The sequence below is a fragment of the Mus musculus genome, chromosome 2 (assembly GCF_000001635.26).
Source record: "Mus musculus strain C57BL/6J chromosome 2, GRCm38.p6 C57BL/6J".
NCBI lineage: Eukaryota > Metazoa > Chordata > Mammalia > Rodentia > Muridae > Mus > Mus musculus.
Genome location: NC_000068.7, coordinates 70,038,863 through 70,054,287, shown reverse-complemented (window position 1 = coordinate 70,054,287; position 15,425 = coordinate 70,038,863). Strand labels below are relative to the sequence as shown.

Sequence of the window (15,425 nt, the reverse complement as noted above, 5' to 3'; positions counted from 1 at the left end):
ATATTTATACCTATTTGTCACCAAGCATGGCCTTCCCCTGTCAGAAGCTTTAATGAGTGAGGCCTATACGAATGCATTCCTGTTTGGATGCATGCACGTATTTATGCGCACAAATCATCTTAACACCACAAGCATCAGAGAACTCTTCTGACCCCTTCTGATTGAATCCAACTGGCATAAAAACAAGTAATTGGAGTATTAAGAATCAATTAACAGTGAGCTGGCTGATTGCCATTACACCTTTAATTAGCAGTATTGGCTTCAGTCGCATGGGGCCTTGGTTTGCAGCTGGGAGTGAACGGATTGTGCAGCCACCAGCTGACATTTCGAGAACCCTGATACATCATCGCTTTTCCAGATGCTAATTAAGATTCGTATCTTCCACCGTATTAATACTGCAAAGGCCTTTGTGATGGAGACGGGGGTTTTTCCACTGCCTTTGCTCCTGTTTATTTTATTCCCCATCTAGGTGAGGTTGTAAACACCATCAGGGAGTCAACTGGTAGGGGATCAGCCATGCATTCCTTCCACAATTTCACATTAAAGGACCACTTCAGTGTGCAGGTCATTGGGCCAAGTGGCAGGACCAGGAGATGAGGAGAGGAACGCTGAAACAATAGGGCACTTACTCTAAAGTTAAGAAGATGGGGGAAAGGGGGAAGCGGGCACATCACCGTGCTATGCTGGCCTGGGAATGACAGTGGGATAGAAATGTCAACCAGAGCACAAGATGGAGTGGCTCTTGCTGACCTCTTTATGTTTACTGTCACAATCGTTCAGCGGGCCCTGAGACCACACAGTTGGAAAGGGGCCTTTTGTCCAGAAATTCCATGAGCAGCGGTGGATCTGTGTGACAGAGATAGCTCCTCTAGGAGTGAGTGTCCCCATCCAGACTCTGACTCAGGTAGAGAGTCCAGAGTCAGAGAAAGCAGCCTGGTCTCTCACAGTTTCTCTGCAGGTAAAGGTGGGAGGTGAGCCAAGTAGATTCTAGGAATATAGTAGGTGTTGTCTTGGTAACAGGACTGTAGGTTGCACTGTCACCTATGTGATGTCATAGGTTTGAGAGGTCCTGAGGCCAACAGGTTCTGCTCTTGTTAAACAAACACAAATCCAAATTATTTTGAAACCATTTTAAAAGCTCTTTTCCAGGTCCTGATCTGAGCTAGGTATGGTGGCACACTAGCAGTCTCAGCCTTTGAAGAGCTGAGTCAGGGAGATTGCTTGAGCCAAGGAGGTTAAGACAAGGGCAATATGACAGCCATCATCATCATCACCCCAGCCTCTACTCAAAGAGATTTTATCTAAAGTAGCCCCTGATATTATTTTGATGCTATAATTGCTCAAGGTACAGATCTCCAGTCTGCACCTTGAGCAATTCAGGCCTCCCAGCTGAGGGAAGTAGCCTCCCCTAGGACCTGAGTAATGACAGCAAGCACTTGTGTGTGACACTTAAAAGCCAGGTACAGCTCCAGATATTGGACTCGTGCAAACAGATACAACCCATTCTGTCCTCTAGAGAGTGGATGTGGTTGAGGGCTGAATTAGCCTTCTACAGGTTTACTGACCTTGAACTCGGATTCTCTGAGACTAATGGCCACCATAGCTACTACCCCAGTGCCATGTGTGCACCTGAACCCAGGTGGGTACCCAAACAACGGTTCTCCCCAACACCATGCTGCATTGACTGTTGTAAGTCTCCAGTCAGGACTTTGAGGCCTTTGATGGCTCCCAGGAACTTCAGTGATCTTTCCAGAAAGAGCTGGCTTATTTCAGACTTCCCTCGTCACTAGCTCTTTTCAACTGAACTCTTTCCACATTGCTCAGGGTGCCATGAGACAAAAGAAGTCTCACTTCAGCACTGAGAGTAGGCTTAGCTTTAACTTGAGGTGTCTACAATGTGTTTTAAGCAACTCCAGGAAGACCAGGACAATACCGCACACCAGTAACTGAGTGGGCCTTGGAGATGCCAACACTACACTCCCAGTTTGCTTCCCAAATGAACTTCTGAGTTTTCTCTCTTTGAACTGGTTTGGAGATGGAGCGCTTGTCAAGGGAGTTTCAGGAAACTAAAAGTTCCAGATCATTAAAAAGAAATCGGGGGAAGCCGCGTTCACAGAAATAAGCTCAAAAACCAAAACAGCTCTGTCCACAGATTCAAGTATTCCCATCTGCACAAGGGAATGGCCTTCATGAAACATTTCTCTTTATGGCAAGCTGTAATACTGATTAAATGAGAGCTTTTATTTCTGAGTCCCTTCATTAAAAAATAAATAACAAAGCTTCCCTGGCCACCTTAGCGAGTTGTTCCTCGATGCTTTGTAGCTTGGTGCTGATGGTTTTAGTTCTCAGCCTGGATCCACCGCCAGCTTCCTGGCCGTCAGGAATCTCATTTTCAGTTCCCTACTGCTCTGCAAGATGCTGATGGCCAGCTTTCTTTCCCAGGGAACTTCCAAGCTCCAGTTCACTGGCAGCCTCTGCTCGTAGAGCCTTATCAGAGCCTGGATCCCTGTTCGGCAAACCTGTGCTCCGCCTTTCACAGTCTCACTCCTGTACGATGTCACTGATACAGACACATCGTGCAGGCCATGTGGTCCAAGAGCCCAAGCTCACTTATCCTCAAAACAACTGCTGGGCTCTGTGTCAGGGATGATCAAGATGTTTGGGGAATATCGCTGTCTTGGGATGTTGTGGCTGGAACATGGTCGAAATAGAAATGCAACCATCCAGGGTAAAGTGGCCCCGAGTATTAGGAGTCTGATGGCTTTACCACACCCAAGGTTGCTGTTGATGTCTTTGTTAAAGAATTTCCCCTTTATTTCTAGTTTTCTGTCTGTTTCGTTTTAATCATGAATGAATATTGTGTTTTTCCAAGTGATTCTTCTGCACTGGGGCTGATGACCTGGCGCTCTTCCTTAGACAGTTCACAGGGCAGAATATATTTGATGGTTTTCACACACTGAACCAAGTCCTGAGTTCCCAGGTTCCTCCCCGCTCCACAGTGGTGCTGTGAACTAGTCTTTTCTCATACTGACAGATTGGACATGGATATAATGCTGGTCATTCCCTGGCTGTGGATGTGAGAACATTGCTCTGCAGTTTTCTTGTGTTGTCTTGATCTAGTTTGAGTTCCCACGTAAAGCTGACCTTATAAAATGAGATGGAGAGTGCTTCTCTTCTATTTTTTGAAAGATCTTGTATAAGGACACAGCTATATCACTCCTGGGCATACACCCAGAAGATGCTCCGACTTGTAATAAGGACACATGCTCCACTATGTTCATAGTAGTCTTACTCATAATAGCCAGAAGCTGGAAAGAACCCAGATGTCCTTCAACAGAGGAATGGATACAGAAAATGTGGTACATTTACACAATGGAGTACTACTCAGCTATTAAAAACAATGAATCCATGAAGTTCTTAGGCAAATGGATATAACTAGAAAATATCATCCTGAGTGAGGTAACCCAATCACAAAAGAACACACATGGTATGCACTCACTGATAAGTGGATATTAGCCCAGAAGTTCAGAATATCCAAGATACAATTCACAGACAACATGAAATTCAAGAAGAAGGAAGACCAAAGTGTGGATACTTCTGTCCTTTTTAGAAGAGGGATCAAAATACCCATGAGAGGAGATACAGAGACAAAGTGTGGAGCAGAAACTGAAGGAAAGGCCATCTAGTGACTGTCCCACCTGGGGATCCATCCCATATACAGTTACCAAACACAGACACTATTGTGGATGCCAACAAATGCTTGCTGACAGGAGCCTGATATAGCTCTCTCCTAAGAGGCTCTGCCAGTGCCTGACAAACACAGAAGTGGAGGCTCACCACCATCCATTGAACTGAGCACAGAGTCCCCAATGGAGGAGCTAGAGAAAGGACCCAAGGAGCTGAAGGGGTCTGAACCCCATAGGAGGATCAACAATATGAACCAACCAGTACCCCCAGAGCTCCCAGGGACTAAACCACCAACCAAAGTGTATACAAGGCTCCAGCCGCATATGTAGCAGAGGATGGCCTTGTTGGACATCAATGGGAGGAGAGGCCCTTGGCCTTGTGAAGTCTGGGTGCCCCACTGCAGAGGAATGCCAGGACAGGGGAGCAGGAGTAGGTGGGTTAGTTAGCAGAGGGAGGGGGGATGAGGAAAGGGGATAAAATTAGAAATGTAAGTAAAGAAAATATCTAATAAAAAAGATTGCTTTCTTTAATATTGGGTGTTTTTTGTGCAGTGATACCTTCGCAAGGGTTTTGGTTATGGATTTAATTCCTTCTGACATTTGTTATTATTATTTTTATGTGCATTTGTGTTTTCCCTGCATGCATGTCTATGAATCAAGGTGCATGCCTGATACCTAAGAAGTCCAGAAGAGAACAGTGCACCCCCTAGAATTGGAGTGACAGACAGTTGTGAGTCACCACGTGGATGCTGGGACTCTCTCCAGCTCCACTCTTAACAGTTGCAAACCATTCTGATTCTCTGTTAAATCTTGGTGTGTGTGTGTGTGTGTGTGTGTGTGTGTGTGTGTGTGTGTGTGTGTGTGTGTGTGCATGCGTGCAAAATTGGTCTGTTTCATCTAGAATAACAAATGTATGCCCTAAGAAACTAATGCTTCTGGAGAGGGAAGGGGCATGTGAACTCTCAGGCCCAGCTGAGGAATTACTGACCGCTGGTGACTTTTTTTTTTTAAGATTTATTTATTTATTATACATAAGTACACTGTAGGTGTCTTCAGACACACCAGAAGAGGACATCAGATACCTTTGCAGATGGTTGTGAGCCACCATGTGGTTGCTGGGATTTGAACTCAGGACCTCTGGAAGAGCAGTCAGTGCTCTTACCCACTGAGCCATCTCTCCAGCTCCGCTGATGACTTCTGGGGATGGGGGAAATCGGTTTCCTTAAGGGTGTGAGCCCTGGTTAGCCCGGCAGGTCATCCATGCTTCTGTGGATGACACCACACACCCATGAAGATATACACAGCACTAATTGAACTCAGTGGGAAATAAAAAGCAAAGAAAACACAGGGTTGGGTTTGGGAGGGGTTGGAGGTGGAGTTGAGAGAAGTTAGGAGGAGGAAGGGGGTGTGGGTGTGACCAAAATACATTGATGAATATATAAAATTCAAATAATTTATAAAAGTATTGTATTTACTTAAAAATAAAAGAAATCCATGCCTCTGTCCTTCAGTCACAAAGAATTGAATTCTACCAGCAAATTCACATATTCTACCTGTTGAACTTCTGACTGGGCCAGAGCCCCAGACAATGGCTTCCCCAGGCCTATGAAGAGTCAGAGGACATGTGCACCAAGTTGGACATCATTTAGAGTCTTCAGGAGGCACAAATCCCTGCTTAGTACTGAAACGATTAAGATTCAGTTTGGAGAAGCAAGACCCTTCTAGTGGGGCCGGCAGCCCGCACATCTGCTCTGGACTTTTTCCCCTTCCTTTCCTTCACAATCATTTGGCAACTGATCCCTGGCTGGCACTGTGTTAAGTCCTGGGATATTTATTTGTGGTCCCAGAATCATGCTGGGAGAGGTAAAGAACATCAATTGTCCACCCGAAGCCATTCTTTCTCCGTTCTTTCTCCCACTCTCCCCATCCCATCCCACCCCCCACCCCACCCTCGGTGGTGTGAACACTGCTGAATCTGCAGACTTGGGGGAGGGGGCAGCTGTGTTTGTGCTCCTCCCTGGGAACGCTGGGAAGGAAAATGTGTGCACACCACCACTCCTGACTGAAGCCTTCAGAAGCAGGGATGCTTCTCCAGGTTTTCTCCTCTTCCTCAGTACAGGGGGGGGGGGGGGAGCCGTGTTGGGGTGGGGGATGGGGAAAGTGGGTAGATTGCAGATCCCAAAGATGGGAAGGCTGTAGGCCACTAAGGGGGGGGGGACACGCTTGCTGTTCAGCAGTGTGAAAGTGTGTTCACCCATGAAGACAGCAGTAACAGAACACAGCTGAGGACGAAGCTACCAAAGAATCCCACCACCACCACGCACCACAGAGCCGCACTCTGTTAAATGCGCAAAGATGAAGTCCTGTTGTATTTAAGGCATTCTGTACTTGGAATTGACTCAGCAGTTCAGCTCAGCAGGGTAGCTCAGCCTGCACTGGGAAAATATGACCACACGTCTCCCTGCTCCCCAGAGCTCTTTCCTGTACCACCGTGCGGTTTCCTCATTCCAACCTTCCATGTTGGGTTTGGCGTGTGACCTGCAGCAGCCACTGGAACGTTAGCAAAAATGATGCAAGGGAAGGTTTGGAAACATGCTTGCACATCTTCACATCCCTCTCGCTCCTCTGACTTTGCCGTGAGAACAGATTCACCCATTAGGGGATGAGGAACGTAGGAGAGCCCCTAAATATGGGAGCCCAACCAGGGCCAGCAAAACCACCCGAGCAGCCGATAAATGCAGAAGTGAACATGAGCTTTAGCTGCAATAAACACTGAGGCCTGATAGCCCAGTCACTGTCGTGGCTTTAAATAACTGCACATCTCTAATTCATACACTGCTACTCCCTTATAAGTCAAGGGTCTATTCTGGTGTCAAGCTATTGCAAACCTTATGAGGTAATTACCATATTTCCATTTTATGTATGAAGGAAAAGACTCAAAGAAGAAAATTGATTACCCCAACTGGCCCCAGCTGGGAAGTTCCAGAATGTGGGCTGTAGTCCTAACCCCACCCTCCAACAGGCTTTGCGTCAGAAGTTTAACATCTCATCGAAAATCTCGCCTGGGTATCATGAACTCAGAGGCAGGTGCCAGGCAAGTGAATTGGGTAGCAAAAGAGGCTGTCAAGAAAGTCTCAGATCTGGGGACTGGACAGCACATAGCCTCAAGCAAAGACAGTCACAGCTCAACACGGGACCCACAGTCAACACACAGACGTGCACCAAGTTGTCACCGTGCTTGGTTTTGTTTCAAGAGAAGTCAGAAATCCAAGATTTTCTATAATTGTTCATTTTTTTTTGAAACTCAACTCTATCTTTTAAAAATAGAAATCTACCCAGAGCTGGGGGTGGGGGGCAGGGAAGTGGACATCTGCTCTCACTCCAAAGCAAGAAGCTCTCTGTCACTGATATCCTCTGGCAAAAGAAGAAATTAGTTTTCTCCAATGGAGTCTCATGGGGTATATATATATACCCCATGAGAAAAAAAAACAAATATATATGTGTGTGTGTATAGATATATAACCAAATATATATATATTTGGTTTTTTTGAGACAGGGTTTCTCTGTATAGCCCTAGCTGTCCTGGAACTCACTTTGTAGACCAGGCTGGCCTTGAACTCAGAAATCCACCTGCCTCTGCCTCCTGAGTGCTAGGATTAAAGGTGTGCGCCACCACGCCTGGCTCTCATTGGGTATATTAACCATATTTCATAATAAAGCTCCGTTCCCAGGAATAGTTGGGCAATGCAAAATAAACTTAATAGTATTTTTGTAGACATTTTAATCTCATTTTGCTTTTTTTTTCTTTATTAGTCCTTTGCTTGCACAGTTTGTTTTCCAGTGTTTGTTTGTTTCGGTGGGGTCTTGGGTTTGTTGGGGTTTTTTGTCTGTTTGTTTGTTTGTTTGTTTGTTTTTAAAGAGAAAGAAGTTATGAAATTGAGTGGGAGGGAAAGTGGGGAGGGTCTGGGAGGAAAAAAACATAATCAGAACATATTGTATGAAACAATTTTTTTTTCAGTTAAAAAAAAGAATACAGGTCCAGGCGGCATATGGTTGTACACACTTCTAATCCATCTTTCAGGAGGCAGAGGCAAACTGATCTCTGCAAGTTTGAGGCCAGCCTGAAATATGTAGACAGGACAGCTAGGAATACATGGTGAGATCCTGTCTCAAAATAAATAGATCTATAGAGATCATTGCAAATGACACGTGTGCGTGTACAGTGCCTCACAGAGTCTGTCCCTGCTGTAAGCCCTACAGTTTAGCAAACAGCTCTGCAGCCATCTTGTCATTTCTCTCTTATGAAGATCCTAGAAAGATGGGGGAAATAGATAGATCCTAGATAGATGTAGAGAAATAGAAACGGACACCCAGAGAAGGCCAATCACTTGCCCGGGTTCGAATAACTGGTTGATAAGTAGCAAAAGCAATGTCTATATGCCTTCAAATTTCTGAACTTTTTCATTCCCTTTTCACACGAGGATGAAAAGTTTCTAGTCTCCAAGGTGGGACCATACAGAGAAGTCTCCATTGTTTCCAGAAGGGAGGTTGTAGTTTAGCCACCAAAGCTCCGTGCTGTGTGTAGATTTTTGCTTAAATTAAGGAACAATTATAATCATCTCCCAAACAGTTTTCCTTCTCTCATTTTCTTCTACTTTGTAACTGAACCACATCTACTTACTTAATTTATAAAACTCTGTCTGCCCAACAAACAGCCTTAGGCTAGGAAAAAACAAAGAATCATAATTAAAGCACTAATAGAGTTTTTTAAAGCTAGCAGAAATAATGATAAAAAGCATAAAATGACATTAAGAAGTAATTTCCTGCTAGTATCCAATCAGGGTAGCTAGCAGACTGCAGAAGCAAGATCCATCCAATCATCTCATGAGCAAACCGCTCTCATCACCACAAGCATGCAATTTCTGCACCGGAAGCAGACTGATCCCACTTACTTGGCCTTTAACCGTTTTTTTCAAATCTATATTGAATGAGAAGGATGGAGGAACAAGTCGTAAGTAGAGAAGATGAGATGAGAGTGGCCAGAGAAGCACCCTAAGGCCAGCCGTTTCTGGGCTCACCTTTCTGTATTTGGGGTTCTAGTTTCTCAAATGAGCCCAAGAGGCTGATGTGAGCACTATTGGTTCACCAGGATGGTAGCGGTGGCACACAGTGTCGTCCACCAATATCAGACAGGTAGCCTGCTGTCTCCACAGGGTCAGGGTCTTCTCAAAGAGCGCCACCCTGTAAATTGTGTCAGGATCTTAGGCAGCCCCATGGGGGCGGAGGCATACAGTAGTGGACAGACTGCTCATGCCCCAGGAGATGTTTCAGGTGATGCTGATCATAAACGGAGGAGTTCCCGTGTTGAAATCTCAGACTTTTAAAATACTTTAACACTTTTAAAAAGAAATCCCTCACAAAATTATTCTCCACCGGCCCAGTGTGTAAAATCAGTTCTCCTTAAGTAGAAGCCATGCCTCAAGCCGGTAAGCAATTGTCTCCAATGCAACTCTCAGCTGTTGCCAAGTGCTTATCCAGAATAAAATAAAATAAGAAGAAAAGATTCACTCAGCAAAAACACTCGACAGACATCACTGTGATAAAAATAAGGGACCAGACAGCTAGACAGGAGATTTGGGGAAAGAATATGGATGTGGCTTCACCACCACTAATGTCCCAGAGTGCTCAGCCACAGAGGTAGAATTTCAGGAAATTCCTTTAGCTGGCAAAGCAACAGCCAACACACTCTTTCGTTAGTAGCAGCTTAGCATTTTATGACTGGCTAACCAGTGTCATCTCTAGACCAGACACTTAAGATGGCTGGTTGCAAGCTGCCCGCAAGGGTGGCATGCTCTGAGCAGGGAGCTGCCTCACTCACTGCTGGCCCTTCTGCTGCGCCTGGCTGAACACGCAGATTGTGTGGAGTAGGGAGACAATAAGGTCAGGTCCCTCCCTCCACAGGCAGCCACCAGCTCCAGAGAAATCTATTAGCCTTTCTCCTGGAAAGATACAGGCTTGTCAGGGAGAGAAGGGCGCTTTGCCCACACCCTACACTGGCTGTTACAGGTCTGTTTAACACATGACCAAATACGGACATTTAGGAACCCCAGAGAAGACATATTTGCTTTAAAAATTTTTTTAAAGTCAGATTTATTTATTGTTCATGGAGACAACCATTTCCAGACCTTTGTGCTTAACATTATTTCTAATAAAAGATTCTTGGAGCTTAAAATTAAGAGTTATATTAGATCCTGTCTAAGTCATATCTTTTTAGTTATAATCTACTAACATTTTACTTAATGTCAAGTGGAATGAATTTTAATAGAGATCACTTGGAAAAAGGAAGAGTTGTCTCCTCCAGACGTGCCTTCCCTTCGCCATAAAGATTTGTCTTTATCCATTCCAGAAACACATAGAAAAGCCCACTGTGTTTATGCCGATGCCCTAAGCCTGAGAGACCTCAGTAACAAGTTCCCATCTCTAAGGCCTCGATGTACCTGCTTGTGCCTTTCCACATCCCACTTGTGCCTTTACTTGTGAGATGACTGGGATCCAAACCTTTATATTCATTTCTAAAAAGAAACATATAGTATATATGTTATATAACATATTATATATGACATATATATGTTTTTAGAAATGAATATAATTTATACATATGAATCATGTATTCACTTTAAATATGCAAATTTAGATATCAATGAAGGAAAGCAAACTCATGCATGGCTTTCTCACTTAGAGACAACTGTTGCTAAAACAATGCTCTGTGTGTGGGGGAGCAAGGAAAACGGCCATCTAGAACTTTCTCAATGAATGCACACACAGTTAATATTTCTATTATGAACAATCCACTGTTGGAAAGAGAAGGCATAAAAGAAGGAAGAGAAAAGAAATGAAGGCACAGGGCTGGTGAGATGGCTCAGTGGGTTAGAGCACCCGACTGCTCTTCCGAAGGTCGGAAGTTCAAATCCCAGCAACCACATGGTGGCTCACAACCATCCGTAATGAGATCTGATGCCCTCTTCTGGTGTGTCTGAAGACAGCTACAGTGTACTTACATATAATAAATAAATAAATAAATCTTTAAAAAAAAAAAAAATGAAGGCACAGAGGAAAGCAGAACACGGGACGGCGGCAAGCTGGCGGTGTGTCCTTAAGTCATCTTAGGGCTCCTCCTCCACTGGATGAGTGCTCAGACAACTAGTTAAGGGCCCCATCCCCTGTCCTCTGGCTCTTTGGTACACTGCCTGTGACTGCACCTGGTCCTGCAGTGTGTCTCTTGCCCACTGACACAAGGCCACTGAAAATGACATCAGACCTATTTAATAGTAAAAGAAAGAAAGGGGATGGAGGTGGGGGAAGGGGAGGAAGAGAGAGGAAAAAGTCACCATTGTTTCTTGGGTACTGGTTTCAAGTAAAAGTGTGGAGAGCCGTGCAGTGAGCAATCGCCATTATAAGATGGCGCTGGCTTCCACTGCGCCTAACTAGTAAACAAGCCTTATGTGCAAGTGCAAGAGTGAATTCATGCCTAGTCACTGCCCATCTCGGGGCGTAGTAATGGGGTGATAGACGAGCAACGAATCAGGAGCTGTCACGACACATCAGGTGCTGAAACGTCACGCTGCGGGCTATATAAGCAGCGCCATTTTCTGGGTTCGGGGTCTTCCTCCTAAGAAGTAAGCAATAAAGCTTGGCCGCAGAAGATTCCGGTTGTCCTGAGTGTGTTCTTGCCAGTGGGGACAAAAGCTCTGGCAATATAAAAGATTATTCCTAGTCTTGGAAACCAAGCCTCATGTCTATGGTGGCGTTTCAGCGCCACCTTTGATGTACCTGTGTATTCCGGTCTCCTCTCTGTTTCCTCTTCAGTCTCTGATCACTTTCTCACATCACCCGCCCTTTTACATTTAAGTTTATTCGGCAAAAGGCAAAGAGAAAATGCCTATTCAGGATCTGGCAAAAGATTCTGGCTGAGCCCATGCTCAGAGCTGTGGAAAAGCAGACGTGGAGTTTTCAAATGATCAGAGCATGAGTTTCAGCTAGAATGTTCTCCTGAGTCACAAGTCAGAGAAATACCGACAGGCACGGTCTTGTCCCTACAAAACCACAGTGGCCTTTGCATCAAATGGGCAATCAGTATGTTTCATTCTGGTCAGAAAAGCAGAGCAAAGTCTTTAAGTAAGACCCAGTCGGATGGTTGGTTTTGATGTCAACTTGGCACAATTTGGAATTACTGGAGTAAGGAGCCACAATTAAAGAACTGTGTCTTAACTGATGCAGGAAGACCCGCCCAATCGTGGGTAGCAGCTCCCCATAGCAGCCTAGATTTTTATTTTAAGGGCATAGCAGAAGACAATTGTATTTTGCCTTTTTGGCCTTCCCTTTTGCTGAGACATTATGTTGTTGTTGTTGTTGTTGTTGTTGCTGTTGCTGTTGCTGCTGCTGCTGCTGCTGTTCATTCTTTTGTTGACATCAGAACCAGTCTTTTCAGACCTCCATTGCTGACCAAGGACCAGTAGCTCTCTGGGCACCATTGGGGATTCTAGCACCAGCTTTAGACATCCAGCCTCAAGGAACAAGCAAATAGCAGGCTCTTAGCACTCAGGGGTTGTTAGTATTTTTTATTAACACAACCTGACTTAAAACCCATGTCTTTCCTAGGCGCTGCACTGTCTACTCGCAGATGGTGCTTCTGTTCAAGCTCCCTTTAAAATATGGGGGAGTGGTGGGGGTGCAGCTGGAGAGAGCTCAGCAGTTAAGAGCACTGGCTTCTCTTCCACAGGACATAAGTTTGATTCCCAGCACCCACACCAGGCAGCTCCTAACTGTCTGTAACTCCAGGAATCTAATGGGCCATCATGGGCACCAAAACTCATGTCCACACATTCACATGTAACATGTATCTACACATAATTTTAAAATAATAAAATAATAAAAATAAATATATTAACATAGTACATATTTTTATTATCTCTCAAACTAGTGAGTTTCCATAACATTTCTTCATGTATCCTTAGTTTTCACTTATCCAACCCCTACCTTCTCCTCGCCTCGACTCTTCTATCCCCACTCAAACCTTTAAACCCAGTGTAAGCTCCCCTTCTCCCACAATACTGTGTTTTACTGTCCTCTCTAGCTGAATTTTTACCCTTTATAAATCTTACCCTTTATGATTGGCCCCTGTTTGCCACAATACTGACCTGCTAATGAGATGTACCCACTGACACAATGGTGGTATGAGGGTTATGGGGGTAATTAATTGCTTTCTAATTAGACATGAGGGATTCTGATCCACAGAAGGGATCCTGTGCCTGGTGCTGTAAACCTGGCCAAAAGTCCATGGCTTAGGAGACCATAGTATGGAGGGCAGAATCTAGTGTTGTTTTGCTAAACGGCCATGCTACCAAACTGCATTCTGAATATGCATGTTTATACCCACAGATTTAGGCTGCTCTCAATTTTGGAGAGAAAGTTTCCCTTTTTATTTCATGGTAGTTAATATAGAAACTCATACCTTGTTAAAGTACTAAGTATAAATAACTCTTAGTGCCCACCTGTATCAGCCTCGCCTTCCAAGTCTCAGAAAACTTTACACATTCATAAGGGAATGCAGGAGCCAGCAGATGGAGAGGCAAGCTGTGAGCTGCTGACATCCACAGAGGATATCATCTATATACACTGTCTGTATCATACACACCAACTCGCAGCAGTCAAAATTCCAGCATGACCTGAGGAGGGGGACCTGAGACCCCACTGCTATCAAAAGAGCATTGATGGCAGTTGGTGGGGGCTGAGAGAGGGAAAATCACTCTGGATGGCCACACACCATTAATTGGACTTGGGAGTTATTGATAACAAAAGAAAAAGGGCGTGGCACTGGAAGAGACATGGGGGCTCAGAAGGGAGTAGTGGTAGAGGAATGTGGTAAGCATACATTGTATAAAGGCATGGGATTTTCAAAGAATAAAAAATATTTATTATTATTATTATTAATTAATTAATTTTAAGAAGCTTCCCGACTACGTGGCATGAAGACGCCCTCCCTCATCTTCTTTCTTCTGGGGATGACTGTAGCCAGCATAATGTCATAAGGCCACCCAAAAGCAGATATTATAATAAGAATAAGGAGATCCACAGGTCTCTCCCTTCACTACCCTAACAGCGCTCTCACCATGACCATCTTAAAGATGTGACCCACCCTCCACAAGCCTGTTGTTCCTCGGCCTTGGTGGAACAGGAAGTGGGGAAGGTGGGGATGGGTGCTATATAGCCTATAGCAATCAGAAAGGAGACTTCCATCCTTTCCCTATGCTTGGGATATGTCATGGGACTCATTGCAGGCCAAACATTTTGTGCTACAGAGCAAAACTCTGCATTATCTCATCTGAGCACCCAGAGAAGCGCATGAGCGCCCAAGGTCTAAGCAACAGGAGTCGAGCTCAGCAGAGGTTTGACTGTGGCTCTCTTGAACACGGCCTCTCAGTATCACTCAGGGAGGATGATTGCAAACAGCCTTGAAGAACAGAAACTTGGAAATTTCTGAGTCTGACAGCAGCAGGGCTGAGCCATTACGGAACACACCAGCCCTTGGGAGGCAGAAGCAGAGGGTGGAAGGTTTGAGACCAGCCTGAACTATATAGTAAGTTCCTTGCTAGCCTGAGCCACATAGATCTGTCTCAACGAGATCTGATAGAAAAGGGACTGGGAGGTTAGTGTCAAGAAGAGCACTTGCCTAGCAGTCACAAGACCCTGGGTTCAATCCCCAGTGTTTCATTTTCCCCTATGCATGCGCGCCAACACACACACACACACACACACACACACACACACACACACACACACATGGGCGGTTAGGGGTAAAGAACAAACTGTTTACCCAGAAATCTAGTTAGATGGCAAATGATTTTACAGGCTTAGTACTCACATGGAATTGCATTAAAATTCCTAGCTGTTGCTTAATTTTTTTTTAAACAAGAACGCATCAAATAAAAAGGGGGGGGGCTAAATACACAGGGAGTCATTTTCAATCACATTTAAATCAAATATACTGAACCTCACTAATTTTAACTCTTAATTTTAATAGTTGACATGATTTTGGTCTGCGTGTGTGTGTGTGTGTGTGTGTGTGTGTGTGTGTGTGAAATTTCTTTAGGATAAAAACAAATAAAGCAAAAGCAGAAAGGCTCCCCTGTGCCCTGCACATCTGATGGCTTCAGCCTGGTTCTCCCGAGTGCAGGAAGGAAGAGTTAGCCATTCTTTCTTACCCGGTTTTGTCTCCTGTGTGCTCACCGCTCACCTCCGAGGCTGCTGCAGGGGACAAACAAAAGCAGCATCAGGACAGACACCTGACACCGGAGCCCTTGACTGGTGTCAACCCACTGGGGTCTCCCGGGACACCAGGGTCTGGCATTCGTTTTCATTCCATTCCTGGCCAGAGCAGGAAGTGCCTTACCTGCCATTGTTCAAGCGGCCCAGAGATGGGACTAAACCCAGGGCAGGGAAGCCCTGCTCCCAAGCACGAGGATGAAAAGAGATGAATAATGAATAAGTCGCCAGAACTTGAGGCCGCTGGGAAGCAGGAGGCCTGGTAAAGAGGGAGAGAATGTTAGCGGGTCCTTCCTAAGGGAGCTCAGAGGGAGGAGGCCCAGGCTCTGTGCTGAAGCTGAGGCGCTACAACAAGCACCAACTCTGGATGGGAACCAGGCGTTAGAGTCCCAAAGATCCCAAGGGGCCACTTGTACC

The 15,425-nt window shown here is 45.1% G+C and overlaps 1 protein-coding gene across 1 annotated transcript in view; it reads right to left on the bottom strand.

The window, feature by feature from the left end:
• Myo3b (myosin IIIB) overlaps window positions 1–15,162 on the bottom strand; it is a 390,070-nt gene extending 374,908 nt beyond the window's left edge. The window contains exons 1-2 of the mRNA NM_177376.4: window positions 15,136–15,162; window positions 14,948–14,990 (exon numbers count right to left, since the gene is read on the bottom strand). Coding sequence (NP_796350.2) covers window positions 14,948–14,990; window positions 15,136–15,142 — 50 coding nt within the window. The 5' untranslated portion in view covers window positions 15,143–15,162. The remainder of the gene's footprint in view (window positions 1–14,947; window positions 14,991–15,135) is intronic.
• Window positions 15,163–15,425: the final 263 nt, after the last annotated feature.